The 22,310-nt window shown below is 37.2% G+C and overlaps 1 protein-coding gene across 1 annotated transcript in view; it reads left to right on the top strand.

Moving 5' to 3' along the window:
- The window catches only part of LOC121482516 (constitutive coactivator of PPAR-gamma-like protein 2), an 85,703-nt gene that overhangs the window by 59,660 nt on the left and 3,733 nt on the right, over positions 1 to 22,310 (top strand). The window contains exons 5-9 of the mRNA XM_041740410.1: positions 5,765 to 5,867; positions 6,429 to 6,505; positions 6,941 to 7,221; positions 8,189 to 8,462; positions 9,103 to 9,274. Of these exons, the coding sequence (XP_041596344.1) occupies positions 5,765 to 5,867; positions 6,429 to 6,505; positions 6,941 to 7,221; positions 8,189 to 8,462; positions 9,103 to 9,274 (907 nt within the window). The remainder of the gene's footprint in view (positions 1 to 5,764; positions 5,868 to 6,428; positions 6,506 to 6,940; positions 7,222 to 8,188; positions 8,463 to 9,102; positions 9,275 to 22,310) is intronic.

The following is a 22,310-nucleotide window of genomic DNA, read 5'->3' as shown; positions in this document are numbered from 1 at the left end:
TGTGGCTCTGTCTGCTAAGCGTCTGCCTTTGGCTCAGGTCTTGACGGGGAGTCAGCATGTCTCCCTCTCTCTGCTCCTCCCCTTGCTCATGTGCTTTCTCTCAAATAAAATTTTTAAAAAAAAAAAAAAAAAAAAAAAAAAAGACACCTGCATATCGAAAGTGAGGGGATGAGAACCATGTATCATGCTAATGGACATCAAAAGAAAGCCAGAGTAGCCATACATCTATCAGACAAACCAGATTTTAAAACAAAGACTAACAAGAGATGAAGAAGGGCATTATATCATAATTAAGGTATTTATTCATCAAGAAGATATAACAATTGTAAATATTTATGCCCCCAGCTTGGGAGCACCCAAATATACAAATCAATTAATAATAAACATAAAGGAACCCATTGATAATAATACAGTAATAGCATGAGACTTAAAAAAAAAAATAGCATGAGACTTTAACACTCCACTATAGCAATGGATAGACCATCTAAGCAGAAAATCAACAAGAAAACAGTGGCTTTGAATGCCACACTGGACCAGATGGACTTAACAGATATATATTCAGAACATTTTATCCTAAAGCAGCAGAATACATATTCTTTTCAAGTGCACATGGAACATTCTCCAGGATGGACCACATACTGAGTCAAAAATCAGCCCTCAACAAGTAGAAAATATTGAAGATTATTCCATGCATATTTTCAGACCACAACATTATGAAACTTGAAGTCAACCACAAGAAAAAGTTTGGAAAGACTGCAAATGCATGGAGGTTAAAGAACATCCTACTAAAGAATGAACAGGTTAACCAGGGACTAAAGAAGAAATTTTAAAGTACATGGAAGCAAATGAAAGTGGAAAGACAGCAGTCCAAAACCTTTGGGATGCAGCAAAGACAGTACTAAGAGGGAAGTATATTGCAATACAGGCCTATCTTAAGAATCTTAGCAAGAAAATTCTCAAATACACAACCTAACCCTATACCTAAAGAAGCTAAAAAAGGAACAGCAAATAAACTCAGTCCAGCAGAAGCGGGGAATAATAAAGATTAGAACAGAAATTAACGATATAGAAACAAAAAAATCCCACAGTAGAATGGATTAAAAAAACTAAGCTGGTTCCTTGAAAGAATTAACAAAATTGATAAAACCCTAGCCAGACTTATCAAAAAGAGAAAGGACACAAATAGATAAAATCACAAATGAAAGAGAAGAGATCATAACCAACACCACACAAACACAGTTATAAGAGAATACCATGAAAAATTATATGCCAACACACTGAAACACTTGGAAGAAATGGACAAATTCCTAGAAACCTACAGTTTTTCCAAAACTGGAACAGGAAGAAATAGAAAATATGAACAGACCCATAACCCACAAAAGAAATTGAATCAGTAGTTAACAATCTCTCAACAAACAAAAGTCCAGGGCCAGATGGTTTACCAAGGGAATTCTACCAAACATTTATTTTAAAAAAGGTTTTATTTATTTGAGAGAAAGACAGTGAGGGAGGGAGAGAGAGAATGAGCAGGGAGAGCAATAGAGGGAGAAGCAGATACCTCACTGAGCAGGGAGTCATATGTGGGGTTCAGCCCCAGGACCTTGGGATCATGACCCGAGCTTAAGGCAGACACTTAACCAACTGAACCATTCAGGTACCCCTCTTATCAGACATTTAAAGGAGGTAATTACCTATTCTCCTCAAACTGTTCCAAAAAATAAAAATGGAAGGCACACTTGCAAACACATTGAAGCCACTATTACCTTGATTTCAAAACCAGACACACTAAAAAAGGAAAATTACTAATACCCCTAATGAACATGGATGTAGAAGTTCTCAATAAAATATTAACAAATCAAATTGAACAGTACATTAAAAAAATTATTCACCACAATAAAGTGGGATTTATTTCTGGGCTGCAAGGGTGATTCAGTATTCACAAATCAATGTGATACAGCACGTTGAGTAAAAGAAAAGAACCATATGATCCTATCAATAGATGCAGAAAAAGCATTTGACAAAATACACAATCCTGATAAAAACCCTCAACAAAGTAAGGATAGAAGGAACATACTTCAACATCATAAAAGCCATATACAAAACACCCACAGTTAATATCATCTTCAGTGGGGAAAAACTGAGAGCCCTTCCCCTATTGTCAAAAACAAGACAAGGATGTCCACTTTCACCATTAATATTTAACATACTACTGGAAAAGCCTTAGCTTTAGTCAGCTAACAAAAAGAAATAAAAGGCATCCTAATTGGCAGAGAAGAAGTCAGACTTTCAGTATTTGCAGACAACACGATACTTTGTGTAGAAATCTAAAAGGCTCCACCCAAAAAAATGGCTAGAACTCATATATGAATTAGCAAAGTTGCAGGATATAAAATCAACATGCAGAAATCTGTTGCATTTCTATACACCAGTAATGACACAGCAGAAAGAAAAATCAAGGAATCGGTCTCATTTGCAATTGCACCAAAAACAGAAAGATACCTAAGAATAAACCCAATTAAAGACATAAAATATCTGTACTCTGAAAACTATAAAACATTTATGAAAGGCATTGAAGAGAACAGAAAGGAATGGACCAGCATTCCATGCTCATTGGAAGAACAAATACTTTTAAAAAGATTTTATTTATTTATTCATGAGAGACAGAGACAGAGAGAGAGAGGCAGAGACAAAGGCAGAGGGAGAAGTAGGCTCCATGCAGGGAGCCTGATGTGGGACTCGATCTCGGGTCTCCAGGATCAGACCCTGGGCTGAAGGCGGTGCTAAACCACAGAGCCACCTGGGCTGCCCAAGAACAAATATTATTAAGGTGTCTATACTACCCAAATAAATCTATACATTTAATGCAATCCTTATCAAAATACCATCAACATTTTTCACAGAACTGGAACAAATCATCCTACATTTGTATGGAACCACAAAACATCACAAATAGCCAAAACAATCCTGAAAAAGAAAACTAAAACTGGAGGCATCACAATTCTGGATTTCAAGCAATGTTACAGACCTGTAGTCATCAAGACAGTATGATATTAGCACAAAAACAGGTACATAGATCAGTGGAACAGAAGAGAAAACCCAAAAATGGACCCACAACTCTGGTCAATTAATCATCAGCAAAGCAGGAAAAAATATCCAGTGGAAAAGAGAGTCTCTTCAACAAATGGTTTTAGGAAAAATGGATAGCAACATACAGAAGAATGAAACTGAACCACTTTCTTATACCATACACAAAAATAAATTCAAAATGGTTGAAAGACGTAAATGTGAAAAAAATCCATCAAAATCCTAGAGGAAAACACAGGCAGCAACCTTTTACCTCTGTTATAGCAACTTTTTCCTAGATATATCTTCAGAGGCAAGGGAAACAAAAGCAAAACTGAACTATTAAGAGTTAATCAAGATAAAAACTTCTGCAAAACAAAGGAAATAAAAAATTGACAAAACTTTTAAAAAACTAAAAAAGTTTGATAAGGAAAAGCTCCTCAGTCAGCCCTAACCCCTCAGAGATGAGCAATGTTATTCTTTTTTTCCTAAAGATTTTATTTATTTATTCATGAGAGAGAGAGAGAGAGAGAGAGAGAGAGAGAGGCAGGCAGAGACACAGGCAGAGGGAGAAGCAGGCTTCATGCAGGGAGCCCGGCGTGAGACTCGATCCCAGGGCTCCAGGATCACGCCCTGGGCCGAAGGCGGCGCTAAACCGCTGAGCCACCAGAGCTTCCGTTATTACTTCTTTTGCCATAGTTTTGCTTCTTCTTGAACTTTATATATACTCTTTGTGTCTCTTTCACTCAGTATAAGGTGTTTGAGACTTATCTATGTTGTGCTTCATTCTTTTTATAACTGTACAATATTCCATTGTAGGAAACTACCACAATTTATCCATTCTTCTCTTGGTATACATTTGAGTTGAGTTTGGGCCTGTTATGAATGAAGTTGTTAGCATTCTTGTTCCTATCTTTTGGTGGACATATGTCCTCATTTCTCCTGGGTAACTACTTGGAAATAGGATTGCTGTGCCATATGGATAAATATTTGTTTGTTTTTATAAGAAACTGCCAATCTGGGCAGCCTGGGTGGCTCAGTGGTTTAGCGCCACCTTCGGCCCTGGGTGTGATCCTGGGGTCCCAGGATTGAGTCCTGCATCGGGCTCCTTGCGTGGCGCCTGCTTCTCCCTCTGCCTGTGCCTCTCTGTGTGTGTCTCATGAATAAATAAATAAAATCTTTAAAAAAAAAGAAACTGCCAATCTGTTTTTCAAATTATACCAATACACACTCCCCCCAGCAATGCACTGCAGTTCTAGTTAGTCCATATCCTTACCAGTGCCTAATGTTTATAATCTTTAATTTTAACTATTCTAGTGGATATATAGTAGTGACACATTATGTATGGTTTTGTATATGTTTAAATGCTTTTTATTTTAATGTTTATACCTTTTGAACCAATGATTCCACTTTGGGCACAGTGTCCTAGGAACATAATCTGATATCTAGAAAAAAATATATATGTAAATATATGTTCTTTACTGTATACCATATAATAGCCAAATGTGAGAAATAACCTAGGGGTGCCTTGGTGGCTTAGTTGGTTGGGCATCTGCCTTCAGCTCAAGTCATGATCCCAGGGTCCTGGGATTGAGCCCCTGCTCAGCAGGGTGTCTGCTTCTTCTCTCCCTCTGCTTCCCCCCTCCTCTTGTGCTCCTTCTCTCTTTCTCTCAAACAAATAAATAAAAGTTTTTTTTAAAAAAAGAGAACCTAAATATCAGGTATTAGGGAAGTAGTTACATAATCTATGATACATTTATACCTATAAAATATAGTCATTTAAAATTATAATAAAAGGCTATGAATTTATATAATACCAACTATTAAAAATGTATTAAAATAGACCAGCAATATGTCAACAAAAAATTTATTTTAAAATACTGAAAGAAGGGGTACCTGAATGGCTCAGTTAGTTAAGTGTTTCACTCGATTTCAGCTCAGGTCATGATCTCAGGATCCTAGGATTGAGCTCTATGTTGAGCTCTGCACTCAGTACAGTGTCTGCTTGAGGATTCTCTCTCTCTGCTGCTCACCCCACTCACATGCTTGCGTGTGCTCGCTCTCTCTCTCTCTCTCACACACACACACACAAATAAATAAATCTTGTAAAAAGTTTTAGAAAATAAAATATATGAAATAAAATACTGGAAGAAAACAACCCAAAATATCTTTGGGTGTTGGTACTATGTAATTTTTCCCCACTCTTACTGATTTTTCTTTTTTTAAGATTTTTTTTATTCATGAGAGAGACAAAGAGAAAGCAGAGACATAGGCAGAGGGAGAAGCAGGCTCCATGCAGGGAGCCCAATGTGGGACTCGATCCCAGAACAGCGGGATCACACCCTGAGCCAAAGGCAGATGCTCAACTGCTGAGCCACCCAAGTGTCCCTATTTTTTCTAATGGTCATATGACCATTTTTGAATAGCACAAAATGTACTTAAACTTTATTTACTTATTTATTTGTTTTTATTTTTTAAATTTATTTATTTTTAAACTTAATTTTTTTTAAGTTCTCCAGATTTTACATTCTATAGTGCTTTCTGCCTACCTAATCTTTTCTGCAATGTGAAAAATTGCTCTCTTGGGTTTCTTAAAATATTTTATTTCTGCTACTGTTTTGACTCTTCAATTATAAAATTGCATGAAAAAGACACTCTCATGTTGTTTCTTCTCTTGAACATCTGATGTTCCAATGTCCAGTCCAGGATAGAAGATAAAATAGAGCGATTCAAGAAAGCAGTTGAATATTATTCAGTCACAACCAAACTCTCTTCGCTGCCAGTGGGTCCCTCCTCCTTTCTAGGTAAGGCTTCCATCTGATGCAGAGCTGCTCTATCTAAAGATGCAACTGAGTTCCTCATGGGAACTCCTGGGCCAGAGTGAAATGACTTGTTGTATTGCACTCTTGTAGAAGTCATTCCTGTTTGGTGGATACTCTCCTTTTGATTTCCATGTAATAAGAGTAGTGACATGAGACAGGGCACTGATTTCTCAATTTTGTATGTGGGATCCAATGCCATTTCCTCAGCTTGGGCTTCTTCTGGCACTAACCTCCATTATGGCCTGGTGTATGTAAAATAGCCCTGTCTTTGGGTTCCGGTCTGAGTTTGAATTCCACCTCTGCTGCTTAATAGCTGTGTGATCTTAACTAGTCACATTTGCATGTATGTTATGTGGTTCACAATCTTTTATAGGATTTTTAAGATAAAATAATTTTTGTAAGGTTCTTGGCATGGCACATAGCTACTATTCAATAAACTATAACATTTGTTAATAATTTTTCTAGCAATGTGGGGTTAGCAGAACGTAATATGGTAGAACTATTAGGATTGACTAAAGTATAGTCCTTTTCTCTTGGCTTCAGGTTTTCGGAATAATCGGCTTGGAAATCCTCCCCTTCCACGAAGTCAGATGGGCACTATCTCTACTGGAAAGCCAATGGTAATATCTTTCAGGAGTCCCAAGGCCATGTGTTAGTGTTAGACTCAGGTTGTGTCCTGATTTTTATACTCTGAATTAAGGAGTTAAAGAAATTCAATGTTATCAAGACTGTATATGCCTATGTCATGTTCTCAACTTGAAGCTGGCAGACTATGTAAAGAAAAGATCCAAATCAGTAACCACTAAAGCATTGTGAAGATAGATTAACTCATGTTGGAGAGTGGTTTTAGGAGACATGGATTGGTCCATTGTCTTGTCTCTGGAGGATTCTGTCCATATATAACTGTTAGAATAATTTTTTATTATTCTCAGTAGGCTCTTTGTATCCCAACAGTCCCTGCTACTGGCATTATCCACTGTGTCACAACTTCTGAGGGAACCATTTTGGAGCTTGTTCAAATGTTAAATAGGTTTTCTGTCTGTTTTATCCTTTAGTTTTCTCACCATGTGCCCCAGAAAATGAAATATCCACCACCATTCCCAATGGGACCCAATTCCTCTCTTCTCTTCTCTTCCCATGCTTTGGGGGAATCCCGTGCTTTTTCTGAGGACCCCATGCTGCAGGACAGTCCCTTTGCCAATTGGGCTGTCTCTTATGACTCCTCTGCATCCCAGTTTCCCAATTACCTGACTTCCAAAGCCTCACCTCCTTTGGGACCAGACTCTTCTCATTCTTCTTCCTCTGATGGTGATGAACCAAATGGAGCCAGCTCTGAGTAAGTATCTGAATAGGCACTCAAGAGAACAGACTTTTAGAGCATCTGTATTTTTTTGCTAGTAACCTGGGTTGGGTGTGGGGAAGTATATGTTCCTAGCTTTTCTCTGTGGTACTTTATTCTTAAGTGAAGTAGGAAAACTCTATGCTTGACTATTTCATACTCATATTGACTCTGTACAGGTGGTAATTTTCAGATACCCAGGCACCTAAAGTAAAAGTAAGCATAGCAGCTGGTTAGAAAAGCCCTGGGTATGAGTATGCTATATTTCATGCTATCATTTCTCAATTTTTGAGAGGGGTGGGTTGAATGTAAAAAAAAAAAGAAAGAAAAGAATTTATAGAGTTAAGTATTAGAACAGTTGAGTAGGCAGTTATATTGCTTAAGAAAAGATTCTGAGGTTTAAAACAGTGGTATTTTGGAACACCTGGGTGGCTCAGCAGTTGAGTGTCTGTCTTTGGCTCAGGGCATAATCCTGGGGTCTAGGATCGAGTCCCACATCAGGCTCCCTGTAGGGAGCCTGCGTCTCCCTCTATCTATGTCTCTGCCTTTCTCTCTGGGTCTCTCATAAATAAATAAATAAATAGATATATAGATAGATAGATCTCTCATAAATAAATAAATAGATAGATAAATAAATAAATAAAATATTTAAAAAATAATAAAACCATAGTATTTTATACTAGCTTATTTGTTCTTAGATTATTTCTCCAAGCAGATTTTTCTTGGGAAACAGTTACTTTGAGGTTTCAATTGTAAATAGTTTCTTAGAACATAAGCTGACTCTAGATATGGCCTCTTACAAGGTTTAGAGGAAATGTATTAGGTCCAATACTAACTTAGTTATCTTAAAACTAAACCTTCCAGAAGGTTTGTAAGATTCCTTAGGATCAGAACAGACATCTTCTGTTGGAGTATCTTTATTAGCCTCCTTTATCTCTTCTACGTGGTCTCTTAAAATTTTTAGTCACATCACAGAAACACTTCAGCAGCAGCCTGGATGGGAGGATCCAAATGGTGAGAGAGGGTCCTGGGTACAGCCCATCGATGCTGGAGTTTCAGATGCCAGCCTGGGTGATGGTGAGCCCCACATCCCATCCCTGCTGTCTATGTCTACAAGGAACCACATGGACATCACCATTCCGCCCTTACCTCCAGTAGCTCCCGAAGTCTTGCGGGTTGCTGAACACAGACACCGAAGGGGTCTTATGTACCCATATATATATCATGTCCTCACTAAGGTAAGAGAAAACATCAGCTCCCACCTCCCTGCTTTTAACATTGTACTTCACACTTCATAGAACCATAAGTTACTACAGAAAATTCTAATTGGTATCTGAAGGGAGATAAAAGGACACCAAGTATTCGAGGGCCCCTCATTGTATTAAAGGCCTCAGCTGCAGTTACACAGCAGGAGATGGGACTTTATAATAAATGAGGCCCCAAAAAGAGAACTATAATGGTGAGATTTCAAAGAAGATAATGTACTATGTTGGTAGACTCTGGTCTAGGGCTGGATGCAATCTAAGAAGAGTTTTTATGCCCTTGTCCTTTACCTCTTTCTCTACTTCTCCAGAGCTGTTCCCTTCCTGCATTCTTACTATACACATCTATCCCCCACCAAAATGTCTAAGGTGGACTTTCTCCATTTAGTCAGCTATTGTCAGTCATAGCAGAGACTCTAAAAATGGAACATAGCTTTTAAGCTGGCTACAGTCATCTGGGCTTATTACTGCTTCTTTTTATTCTGCAACTGTTAAATACAAGCAGAAAATTTGATAGCTTGGCTACAGAGGCTATAGTTCATTACTGATTCTTCTCAGCTCAATTCCCCTTGAGGTAACTTATTTTGTTTTTTCTCCTGGACCATTTTCTTGTTAGGGTGAGATTAAGATCCCCGTATGTATTGAGGATGAGTGTAACATGGAACTTCCTCCAGCTGCTCTTCTGTTCCGGTCAGCACGTCAATATGTTTATGGGGTCCTTTTCAGTCTGGCAGAAACACAGCGGAAAATGGAACGCCTGGCCATACGGCGGCGGCTACCTGTGGAAGGTAAGTTTAGTTCTAGTTTTAATAGCTCTCTCAAACTTAGTGTGGAACAAATTGTGCAAGCACATCATACTTTGGCCGTAGAGCAGTCTTTGAGAAAATATATGATTCGCTAGAATACATAATGGCACGGGAAATGCATTAACTTAAGCCTCAGTTCTTTAATCATTAAGCATTCAGAGTAACTATTACTTATAAGAACCATGCTGGACTTTGGGAATGTAGAGGTATTTCTGACATAGTTTTTCCTTCTCAGTAAGGTTTTGTTTTGAATTTGATCCCATAGAGAGTTAGAGCCATTGAGATGTTTTAAGCTGCAGAGTGACTTGGTCAAATTAGTGTGTTCAAAAGAACCCTCTAGATTTCTGCTTCTGGGAAGATGGAATACATATACTTTTCCTTATTCCTCCTGCTAAATACAACTAAAAATCCAGGACGTTATATATATAACAAGTATAAGACATTTTAGAAGGTGAAGAGAAGAAGGCAGACTGGCTAAGGACTTTGGGATCCAAGGAATAATGCAGTGGTGAGTTTCCTGGGTTTTCTTATTGCTGCATATATCCTAGACTAGGTGTGGGACAAGCTGGCAGCCCAGAAACACCCAACAGGTACGGACCAGTAAGAGCCCCAAGAAATGCCTTCTCACTCTAGTCACAGGACCCCAAAGAAACAACCTAGCAACACAGAATATTTTTAGATAATAACCACCCTGTTCTAGTCAAATACCACAGGAAAACTGTAGCCTACCCTCACTCCTATTAGCAAAGGCCAGATAAAGAACCTAGACTTCTACCCTTGGCAGACTATAACAAAGGAGAGAGAAGAGCTGAGTGGGGACCCAGGACTTTCACTCCCACTTGGCAGTGATGAGATAGCATCCCCCTTCACTCACTGGAATAGTGTCAGAAAATACCTGCTAAAACATCAGATTAAAATAAGATCCAGGGTCTTTTAAACTAATATCCCAAATGTCCAGGTTTCAGTTGAAAATCCTTCGTCATACCAAGAACCAGAAAGATTTCAAACTGAGATGTCAAACCAAGAAAAAAAAGTCAATAGATGCCACCATTGAGATGACACAGATGTCTGAAGTACCTGACAGGGATTTCAAACCAGCCATCCTTTGAAAAGCAAAAATGCTTTGACAAACAATTCTGAACAAGTATGATACAAATTAACAATAGAAAGTCTTAGCAAAGAAATGGAAGATATAAATAAGAAATGGAAATTAAGATCTAAAAAATACAATGACAAAATACTCAATAGATGGGTTAAACAGCAAATTGGAGACAACAGAAGAAATAATCAGTGAATTTGGAGACAGAACAATAGAAATTACCCAATCTGAATAACAGAAAATAGGCTGAAAAAATGAACAGGGACCAGTGAAGGTAGAACAAAAGATCTAATATTTGTGTCATCACAGTTCCAGAAGGAGAGGAGAAAGAGCATGGACTGCAGAAGTATTCAAATAAATAATAGCTGAACTAATATCAAATTTTGGGAAAAAACAAGCCCACAGATTCAAGAAGCTAATTGAATTATAAACAGTATAAACCCAAAGAAATCCATGTGAAGACCTAACATGGTGAAATCTTTGAAAGCTAAAGGCAGAAAAATTATTGAAAGCAGCCAGAGAAAAACACTGCTTTATCTATAGTGGCAAAATAATATGGATGACAGCTGATCTCTCATCAGAAGCCAGAGTCCAGAAGGAAGTTGCACAACATTTTCAAGGGCCAAAAGAAATGTCAAGTCAGAATTCTATATCAAACAAAAACATCCTCTGGGAATAAAGGAGCAATCAACCTATTCTCAGATAAAGGAAGACTAGGATAATTTTTCACAAGCAGAACTACAGTAAACGAAGGGCTAAAGGTATTTCTCTACACAAAAAGGAAATGATAAAAGGGGGAATCTTGGGAGGAACTTGGGAAGATGGCAGAGTAGGAGGACCCTGAGCTCACCCCGTCCCATGTTTCCAAGTAGATATCATCCACATTCAAATAAATTAACTGGAGAGTGATCCGAAGGCTGACAGAACTAACTCCACAAACAGTAGACAGATCTGTTCATATTTATTTCTGAGTATATTGGGAGATTTCTGAAATGAAGGTGCTGACAGGTGCCATTTTCCATCCCTACCTGCCAGTATAAACACAGAGACACCTGCTGGAGGTGGGGTTGACATCTAACTCACCAACAGTGCTCCAGGCCCATGAGTTCTCCTGAGGACTTATCCACTCCAAGCCTGCTGGCCTTGGCCCTGGGCTCAGGGCAAATATTTTTAAAAGATTTAGAGCACAATAAAGAGGGTCAGAGGTAGAAAGAAAAAGAATCCCAAACAGACTCCACACTGAGCATGGAGCCTAAAGTGGGGCTTGATCCCGCCACCTGAGCTGAAACCAATAGTTGGGTGCTTAACCGGCTGCACCACCCAGGGACCCTGGGGCAAATTTTGTTAAAGCTAAGCAGGTGCCCCACCTAGCCACCAGGTGCAAAGCTAGCCACCAGGTGCACTGAGTACCATGCATGTCTGTCGCACCATGCTTACCTGTGCACCCCTGGCCACCCTTGTGTGTTCCCAAAGCCACATGTCCCCCAACCACCAACATGCACCACACTGAGCAGCAATACACTAGGCACCTTTGTACATGTACCCAGCTGAGCACCCATAGGTGCCATCTACCACTGTGCCTAGCTGTGTACCCCCAGCTGCTCTTGTATGCCTCACCACCCAGTGTGCAGCTTCCAGCCACTACAGCACTAAAGGGGATCTCGCATAGGACTGGTGGTCCAGTGCACATTTTGCTAATACAACTGCCTTGTTTGCATTACCTGGTGGGCATGCCCCGCTCCCCTAGAGTTAGCCTCCCTGAGTCTCACTAACACTATGGAGAGCAAGCACAGTCCACAATAGGCAGAGAGTCAGTCCCAATGACTACATGGAAAGGAAAAGGGACTCATCAGCAATAACAGGACATAAGCAACATACATAGGATACTCTCCTGAAGTGCCAGGTTCTAGTGAACAGGGGACTAAAACTGCAGGGCACTCCAGGTCCTCTTCTTTGTAAAATCACTACTTTCAAGAACGGAAGATGCAGCTGACTTTCTTAATTTTTTTTTTATTTATGATAGTCACAGAGAGAGAGAGAGAGAGAGGCAGAGACACAGGCAGAGGGAGAAGCAGGCTCCATGCACCGGGAGCCTGATGTGGGATTCGATCCCGGGTCTCCAGGATCGCGCCCTGGGCCAAAGGCAGGCGCCAAACCGCTGCGCCACCCAGGGATCCCCGCAGCTGACTTTCTTAACACAGACAAATTGACACAGAGAGGCAGATGAAATGAGAAAACAGAAATTTATCCCAAATGAAAGAAAGGATAAGGCCATAGCCAGAGATCTAGGTGAAACAGATAGAAGTAATGTGTTGGATAAAGACATTAAAGCAATGATCATAAGGATGCTCACTGGACTTGAGAAAAGAGTAGAAGGCATGAGTGAGACACTTAACACAGAGATTAGGAATAACATAGCAAAGATAAAGGGCACAATAAATGACATGAGAAATGCACTTGATGGAATGAACAACAGGATGGTAGAAGCAGAGGAACATGTACGTGGAAACAAATGAAAAAGAACTAGTGACCTAGGAGACAGAGTAATGAAAAGTAATCATGCTGGTCACTCCTGAGTGGCTCAGTGGTTGAGCATCTGCCTTTGGCTCAGATTGTGATCCCATATACTGGGTTGAGTCCCACATCAGGCTCCTCACAGGGAGCCTGTTCTCCCTCTGCCTATGTCTCTGCCTGTGTCCTTGTGTCTCTCGTGAATAAATAAATAAAATCTTTTTTTTTTTAGAAAGAGTAATCAAGCTGAACAAAGGACAGAGAAAAGAATTATGCAAAAACAAGAATAGACTTAGGGAACTCATTGACTCCATTAAACATAATAACATATTACAAGAGTCGCAGAAGAAGAGAGAGAAAGGTGGTCAGAAAATCTATTTGAATAAATAACAGCTGAAAACTCCCCTACTCTGGGGGAAGGAAACAGATACTCAGGTATAGAGGCACAGAGAAACTCCAACAGAATCAACAAAAACTGAGCAACAGCTTAATTTAATCATAATTAAATTTATAAAATATAACGATAAAGAAAAAATTCTAAAAGTGGCAAGATAAAACAAGTCATTTACTTACAAGGGAAAAGTTATAAGGCTAGCAGATTTTGCAACAGAAACTTTGCAAACCAGAAGGGGAGTGGGATGATATATTCAAAAAGCTAAATGGGAGAAATCAGCAGCCAAGAATATTCTATCCAGCAAGGCTATCATTCAGAATACAAGGAGACATAAAGAGTTCCCCAGACAAACAAAAACTAAAGGAGTTCATGACCACTAGACCAGCCCTATAAGAAATATTAAAAGGGACACTTTGAGTGGAAAGGAGAGACCAAAAGTGAAAGTATAGAGGTAGGAAACACAGAAGCAGTAAAAACGAATATTTCTGTTAAAAAAATCCATCAACAAACTCACAAAAAGGGATATATAGTATAGTAACATATACCTAAAATGTGGGGAAGAGTGGAGAAAACAATGCAAACATAAATGACCACCAACTTAATATAGACTGCTATATGCAGAAGAGGTTACATACAAACCTAATGGTAACCATATATCAAAAACCACTAATAAATATGCAAAAAAATAAAGAGAAAGAAATCCAAATATAGCACTAAAGAAAATCAGCAAAACACGAGAGAAAGACAGGAAAGGATCAGAGAAAATCTTCAGAAATACCCAGAAAACATGTAATAAAATGGCAATAAATGCATATCTATCCATAATTATTTTGAGTGTAGAGTAAATGTTCCAAACAAAAGATATAAAGTGGCAGAATGGATTAAAAAACCAAGACCCATCGGTATGCTACCTACAAGAGACACATTTTAGACCTCAAGGCACCTGCACATTTAAAGTGAGAGGATAGAGAAACATCTTTCATGCAAATGGATGTTAAAACAAAGCTGGAGTAGCAATACTTATATTGGGCCAAACAGACTTTAAAAGAAAGACTGTAACAAGGGACAAAGGAGAGTACTATATATAATAATATATAGTATTATATATAGGGGACAGTCCAACGAAAAGATAAAATGTGAATATTTAGGCACCCAACATAAAAGCATCTAAATACATAAAACAGTTAATAACAAAGATAAAGGAACTAATTGACAATAATACAATAATAGAAGTGGACTTTAACACCCCAAATATGTCAAGGGATAAATCTTCTAAAGAGAACATCAACAAGGAAACAATGTCTTTGAATGATATACTGGAACAGATTAATTTAAAAGATGTATTCAGAACATTCCATCCTAAAAAAAACAGAATAGATACTCTTTACAAATGCACAAGGAACATTCTCCAGAGTAGATCACATATCAGGCTACAATAGAAGTCTCAAAAAGTTCCAGAAGATAAAAATCATACCTTGAATATTTTCTGACCACAACACTATGAAACTAGAAGTCAACCATAAAAACAATCTGGAATGAGCACAAATACATGGAGGTTAAATAACATGCTACTAAACAATGATTGGCTCAACCAGGAAATCAAAGAAGAAATAAAAATCTACATGGAAACAAATGAAAATGAAAACACAATGGTCCAAAACCTCTGGGATGCAGCAAAAGAGACAAGTTTATATCAATATAGACAAGTTTATAACTCAAAAAATAAGAAAAATCTCAAATAAACAACCTAACCTCTTAACCTAAAGGAGCTAGAAAAAGAAGAAAAAAACAAAACCTAAAACTAGCAAAGAAATAATAAAGATCACAGCAGAAATAAATGATATACAAAGGGGAGGTGCGTGGGGGGGATGGGGTAACTGGGTAACAGGCATTTAGGAGGGTACATAATGAGATGAGCACTGGGTGTTATACTTTATGTTGGGAAATCAAATTTAAATAAAATATTTTTTAAAAGAAGGAAAAAAGAAATAAATGATATACAAAGTAAAAAACAATAGAACCAATCAATTAAACTAGGAGCTGGTTCCTTGCAAAAATCAATAAAATTGACAAACCTCTAGCCAGACTTTTCAAGAAAAAAAGAATTAATACCTATTCTTCCCAAATTATTCCAAAAAAGAGAAAAGGAAAGAAAACTTCCAATTTCATTCTATGAGTTCAGCATTACCCTGGTACCAAAACCAGTTGAAGACACCACTAGAAAAGAGAACTACAGACCAATATTTCTCATGAATATAGATGCAAAAGTCCTCAAAAAAATACTAGCATACCAAGTCCAACAATATATTAAGAAAATCATTCACCATGATTTAAGTGGTATTTATTTCTTCGTTGCCAGTCTGGCTTAATATTCACAAATCAATCAACGTGATATATCACATCAGCAGGAGAAAGGACAAGAACCACATGATCATTTCAATAGATGCTGAAAAAGCATTTAACAAAGTACAACATCCATTTATGATAAAATCCCTCAACACAATAGGTTTAGAGAAAACATACTTCAATATAATAAAGGCCATCTATGAAAAACCACAGGTAACATCATCCTTAATGGGGATAAACTGAGTGCTTTTCCCCTAAGGTCAATAACAAGCCAAGGATGTCCATCTCACCACTTTTATTTAACATAGTACTGGAAGTTCTATCCACAGCAATTAGACAACAAAAAGAAATAAAAGGAATCCAAATCAGTAAGGAAGAAGTAAAACTCTATTTGCAAATGACATGATACAATATATAGGAAGCACTAAAGACCACCCAAAAACTGCTAGAATTGATAAAGGAATTCAGTAAAGTCGCAGGGATCAAAATCAATATGAAATCTGTTGCATTTCTATATACCAGTAATGAAGAAAATTTTTTAAATTTCATTTCCAGTTGCACCCAAAGTAACGATACCTAGGAATAAAGTTAACCGAGGTGAAAGATCTTTGCTTTCAAAACTATAAAACACTGATGAAAGAAGTTAAAGATGTGATACAGAAATGGAAAGACATTCCATGCTCCTGGATTGAAAGAACAAATGTTGTTAAAATGTCTATACTACCTGAAGCAATCTACACATTTAATGCAATCTCTATCCAAATACTAACAGCATTTTTCACAGAGCTAGAACAAACAGTCCTAAAATTTGTATGGAACCACCAGAGAACCCAAATAGCCAAAACAGCCTTGAGAAAGAAAAAACTGGAGGCATCACAATTCGGGACTTCAAGTTATAATACAAAGCTGTAGTAAATCAATTCAGTATGGTACTGGTACAAAAATAGATACATAGATCAATGGAACAGAATAGAAAATGAAGAAATAAACCCACAATTACGTGGTCAGTTAGTTTTTTACAAAGCAGGAAAGAATATCTAGTAGGAAAAAGAAAGTTTCTTTAATAAATGCTGCTGGCAAAACTGGACAGCAACATTCAAAAGAATTAAACTGGACCACTTGCTTACACGATATACAAAATAAATTCAAAATGGATTAAACACCTAAATGTGAGACCTGGAGTGAAAAATCCTAGAAGAGAACACAAGAAATAACTTCTTTGACATTAGCTGTGCTAACATTTTTCTAGATAGATTTCCTGAGACAAGGGAAACAAAAGCAAAAATAAACTGTTGTGACTATATCAACATAAAAGGCCTCTGCAACACCAAGGAAACAATAAAGAAAACTAAATGGCAGCCTTCAGAATGGAAGAAGATATTTGCAAATGACATATCCACTAAAGGGCTAGTATCCAAAATATATAAAGAACTTATGAAACTCAAAACCCAAAAAACAAATAACCCAATTAAAAAATGAGCAGAAGATACAAACAGACATTTCTCCAAAGAAAACGTCTAGGAAGCCAATAGGTATATGAAAAGATGCTCAACATCTCACATCGTCAGGGAAATACATATCAAAACTACAATAAGATAACACCTCACACCTGTCAGAATGGCTAAAATAAAAAACACAAGAAACAACAGGTATTGGTGAGGACATAGAGAAAGGGGAACCCTCTTGCAATGTTGGTGGGAATGCAAATTGATGCAGTCACTGTGCAAAACAGTATGGAGGTTCCTCAAAAATTTAAGATTGGATCTACTTAATGATCCAGTAATTGCACTACTGAGTATCTACCCAAAGAATACTGAGACACTAATTCAAAAGGATACATGCATTCCTATGTTTATAGCACTATTATTAATAATAACCACAATATGGAAGCAGCCAAAGTGTCCATCAATTGATGTATAGATAAAGATGTGGTGTGTGTATGGAATACAATGGAATCTTGTATTGGAATATATTGTGGAATATTATTTTTTAATAACTAATATTAAAAAAAAACAAAATCTTGCCATTTGCAACAATATTGTGGAGCTAGAGGGTATAATGCTAAACAAAATTAAATCAGAGAAAGAAAAATACCATATGATTTCACTCAAATGTGGAATTTAAGAAACAAACAAACAAAGGAAAAAAAATGAGAGAGATTGCCAAGGCAAGAAACAGACTTTTAATCATAGGGAACAAACTCTATGGTTACAGACGGAAGGGATTAGGGGGGTGGGGATGGAAATTAAGGCATACACTTGTCATGCTGAAGACAGGGTGATGTATGGAAGTGTTGAATCACTGTATTGCGCACTTGAAACTAACACCGTATTAACTAGAATTAAAGTAGAGACTTAAAAAAAAGGAATCTTGTAACATCAGGAAGAAAGGAAAGACAATGGAAAGAACAAAAATATAGGTAAAAACAGTAGACTTTGCTTTTCTTGAGTTTTCTAAATTAGGTTTCACAGTTGAAGTGAAAGTATCACTGTTTAATTTGGTTCTCAGTGTCTATAGGGAACATATGTAAGACAATTCTAAGTGGGGAAGATTAAAAGGATGTAATCAGTGAGGTTTCTATATTTCACTTGAACCAGTGAAATATCAACACCAGCAGACTGTGGTAACTTATGTATACATAATGCAGTGCCTAGAAAATGCAATAGAAAAGCTGTACACAGAGAAATACTCAGAAACACTATAGATAAATCAACATAGAATTTTAAAATAAGGTAATGTAACCAATAGGAAGAGAAGAGGAAGAAAGTAGAGCTATGAAAAACAGAACAAACAAAAAAGGATAGACATAAGCCCTAACATATCAATAATTATATCAAATGTGAGTGGTCTAATTACACCAATTAGAATACAGTCATTGACAGACTAGATAAAGATCATGACCCAGTTATATATTGTATACAAAAATTCACTTCAAATATAAATGATATGTTTGTTGAAAGTAGAATGATAGAAAGTTATATACCATGAAAACATTGATCAAAAAAAATCAGGAATGGCGGTATTAATAGCACATAAAATAGACTTCAGAGTAAAGCAAAATGCCAGTGATAAAGAGGGATATTATATACTGGTAAAAGGGTCAATATACCAAAAAGACTAGCAATCCTAAATGTGTATCACCAAACCAAAGAGCCACAAAATATGTGATGCAATAACTGAGAAAACTTAAATGAGAAAGAGACAAATCCACAATTCTAATCAGAGATTTCAGCTTCCCTTTCAATAGTGAATAGAACAACTAGACAGAAAATCATCAGGAATATAGAACTCAACACCATCATTGAATAGGATCTAATTGACTCTTAACATGTCAGGCAACAAGAACAAAATATATATTCTTTTCACATGCCCACAGAACATATACCATGATAGATGATATCCTGGACCATAAAACAAAGCTCAATAAATTTAAGAGAATTAAAATTATACAAAGTATATTCTCAGGCCACTATGGAATCAAACTAGAAATCAACAACAGAAAGATAATAGGAAAATCTATAAATACTTGGAAGATAACGAAACACTTTTATATAATCCATGGGTCAAAGAGCAAGTCTCCAGGGAAAAAAGAAAATACGTGAAACTAAGTGAAAATAAAAATACAATATATTAGAATCTGTGCTATGGAGCTAAATTGCTGTGAAGGAAATTTATAGTACTAAATGCTCAAATTAGAAAAGGGAAATGTGACTAATCTCTCATCTGAATTTTTACCTCAAGAAACAAGAGGAGGAGAAAGCTAAACCTGCAGCAAAGCAATGTGAAGAAATAATAATAAAGAGCAAAAATCAATGCAATTGAAAATAAAAATAACAGAGCGTAATTAGTAAAACAAAAACCTGGTTCTTTGAAAAGAAAAATAAAATTAGCGAATGTCTAGAAAGTCTGCAAAGAAGAAAATATGGAATACACAAATTACATCAAGACTGCGGCAGGGAATAATACCATAGTACCTACAAATGTCCAAAGGATTATATACGAATACTGTAAACAACTATACACATAAATTTGATGGGTCAATTTCTCAAAATTACAAACTACCACAACACACCTAACATGAAATAGACAATCCATATAACCCTGTGAATATTAATAGAATTTCAATTTTACCAAAAGAAAATCTGACTGCATTGGTTTCACTGGAGAATCCTACCAAATTTTTAACAAATAATTTTCTTTTTTTTTTCTTCCTTTTTTTAGAGGTTCAGATTGCCAACATATACTATATCACCCAAGTTCATCCCGTCAAGTGCCCCCCTTGGTGCCTGTCACCCAGTCACCCCAACCCCCTTACGTCTCCCTTCCACTATCCCTGGTTTGTTTCCCAGAGTTAGGTGTCTCTCATGTTCTGTCACCCTCACTGATATTCCCACTCATTTCTCTCCTTTTGACTTTATTCCCTTTCACTATTTTTTTTATATTCCCCACGAATGAGACCATATAAAGTTTGTCCTTCTCCGATTGACTTATTTCACTCAGCATAATACCCTCCAGTTCCATCCACGTCGAAGCAAATGGTGGGTATTTGTCGTTTCTAATGGCTGAGTAATATTCCAGTCTATACATTTACCACATCTTCTTTATCCATTCATCTTTCGATGGACCTTGAGGCTCCTTCCACAGTTTGGCTATTGTGGACATTGCTGCTATAACCTTTGGGGTACAGGTGCTGCTGTTTTGGTTATATGTTTCTAGGAATTTATCCATTTCTCCCAGATTGCCTAATATGTTGGCATATAATTGTTCATAATATTCTCTTATAATTGTATTTCTGCAGTGTTGGTTGGGATCTCTCCTTTCATTCATGATTTTATTTATTTGGGTTCTTTCTCTTTTCTTTTTGAAAGAATAGATCACATACTGGCTCACAAATCAGGACTCAAATGGTACAAAAAGACTGAGATCATAGCATGCATATTTTTAGACCACATGCTATGAAACTTGAAGTCAACCATAAGAAAAAATTGGGAATAACCACGCATACATAGAGTTTAAAGAATATCCTACTAAAGAACGAATGGGTCAACCAGAAAATTACAGAAGAAATTTTTAAAAACACATGGAAGAAAATGAAAAACATGACAGTTCAGAACCTTTGGGATGCAGCAGGTGCAGTCCTAAGAGGGAAGTATATAGCAGTACAGGCCTTCCTCAAGAAATAAGAAAGGTCTTGGGGCACCTGGGTGGCTCAGTCGATTAGGCATCTGCCTTCAGCTCTGGTCATGATCCTGAGGTCCTGGGATTGAGCACCACATGGGGCTCCCTGCTCAGTGGAAAGCTTACTTCTCCCTCCTCCTCTCCCTCTGCCTTCTGCTCCCCCTGTTTGTGTGCTATTTCTCTGTCAACTAAATAAATAAAATCTTAACAAAAATGAAATAAAGTTCTCAAATAGACTACCTAAACTTACACCTAAAGGAGCTGGTAAAAGCAGCAAATAAAGCCTAAATCCGGCAGAAAAGAAATAATAAGGTTAGTGCAGAAATCAATGATACAGAAATTAAAAAACAAACAGTAAAACAGATCAATGAAACTAAGAGCTGCTTTTTTGAAAGAATTAACAAGATTGATAAACCCCTAGCCTCTGATGGATATTTAAAATGGTTTTATTTTTCTCTAATAAAGAGCAGCAGCAAACATACCAGTAGGAGTTTCCTGAGCTGTCATGTTTCTCTAGGTGAACACTTCGAAAGTGGGTTGCTGGGATATGGACATTTGAAATTTCAATACATACTGCCAAGTTGCCTTTCAAAAGCATTATGCCAATTTTCATTCTCATCAGCAGTATTTCTTCATGTTTCCTCAGACTCTAACTTTTAAACTGTTTACCGGTCTGATGGATGGAAAAAAATGGTAACTTATGTTTATTTGTTTTAAATTTTCATTGTATCATTGCTAGTGAAGTTGAATATCATTTCATATGTTTTTTAGTCCATCCTTTATGAACTGCTTGTAAACTTTGTTTAGGTTTTCTTACAGCATTGTCTTTTCCATATTGAGTTGTAGGAGTCATTTCTGGTTCTGGATATTCACCCTTTATCTATTATGCATGTTGCTGATATTCTTCCATAATATGTAACATGTTTATGGTTTGTGTTATCATACAGAAATTTTAAATGTTTGTATAGTGATTTGATTATATCAACCTTTTTCTTCTATTGTTTTTTCTGTTTTGTTTACTATTAGAAGGCCTGTCTTGGGATGCCTGAGTGGCTCAGTGGTTGAGCATCTGCCTTTGGCTCAGGGCGTAGTCCCAGTTTGGGAATCGAGTTCCACATCAGGTTGCCTGTGAGGAGACTGCTTCTTCCTCGGCCTATGTCTCTGCCTCTCTCTGTGTCTCTCATGAATAAATAAATAAATTCTTTTTTCTAAAAAAAGGTCTTTCTTATCCAAGGCAACAACCATTTTCTCTTTTTCTCCTTCTGTTATAGTGCTTTCCATCTATGTCTTTAATCTACCTTAAACTCATTTCCTTCTCAAACCTTTGTGCTTTTCCTATCTAGATACTCTCTTCCCCAGACCTTCCTATGGCTGACACCTTCAGCACTTGGTTCAACTACTTGTTCTTCCAGAAGGCCTTCCCGGCTACCCTAACTAAACTGACCACCCACTCTCCATTAATATGTACCTTAGTTCATTACCTTCATTTC

Source organism: Vulpes lagopus, chromosome X, assembly GCF_018345385.1.
Source record: "Vulpes lagopus strain Blue_001 chromosome X, ASM1834538v1, whole genome shotgun sequence".
Lineage (NCBI taxonomy): Eukaryota > Metazoa > Chordata > Mammalia > Carnivora > Canidae > Vulpes > Vulpes lagopus.
The sequence above is the reverse complement of the archived record's forward strand: the minus strand, read 5'-3'. Positions and strand labels throughout refer to the sequence as shown.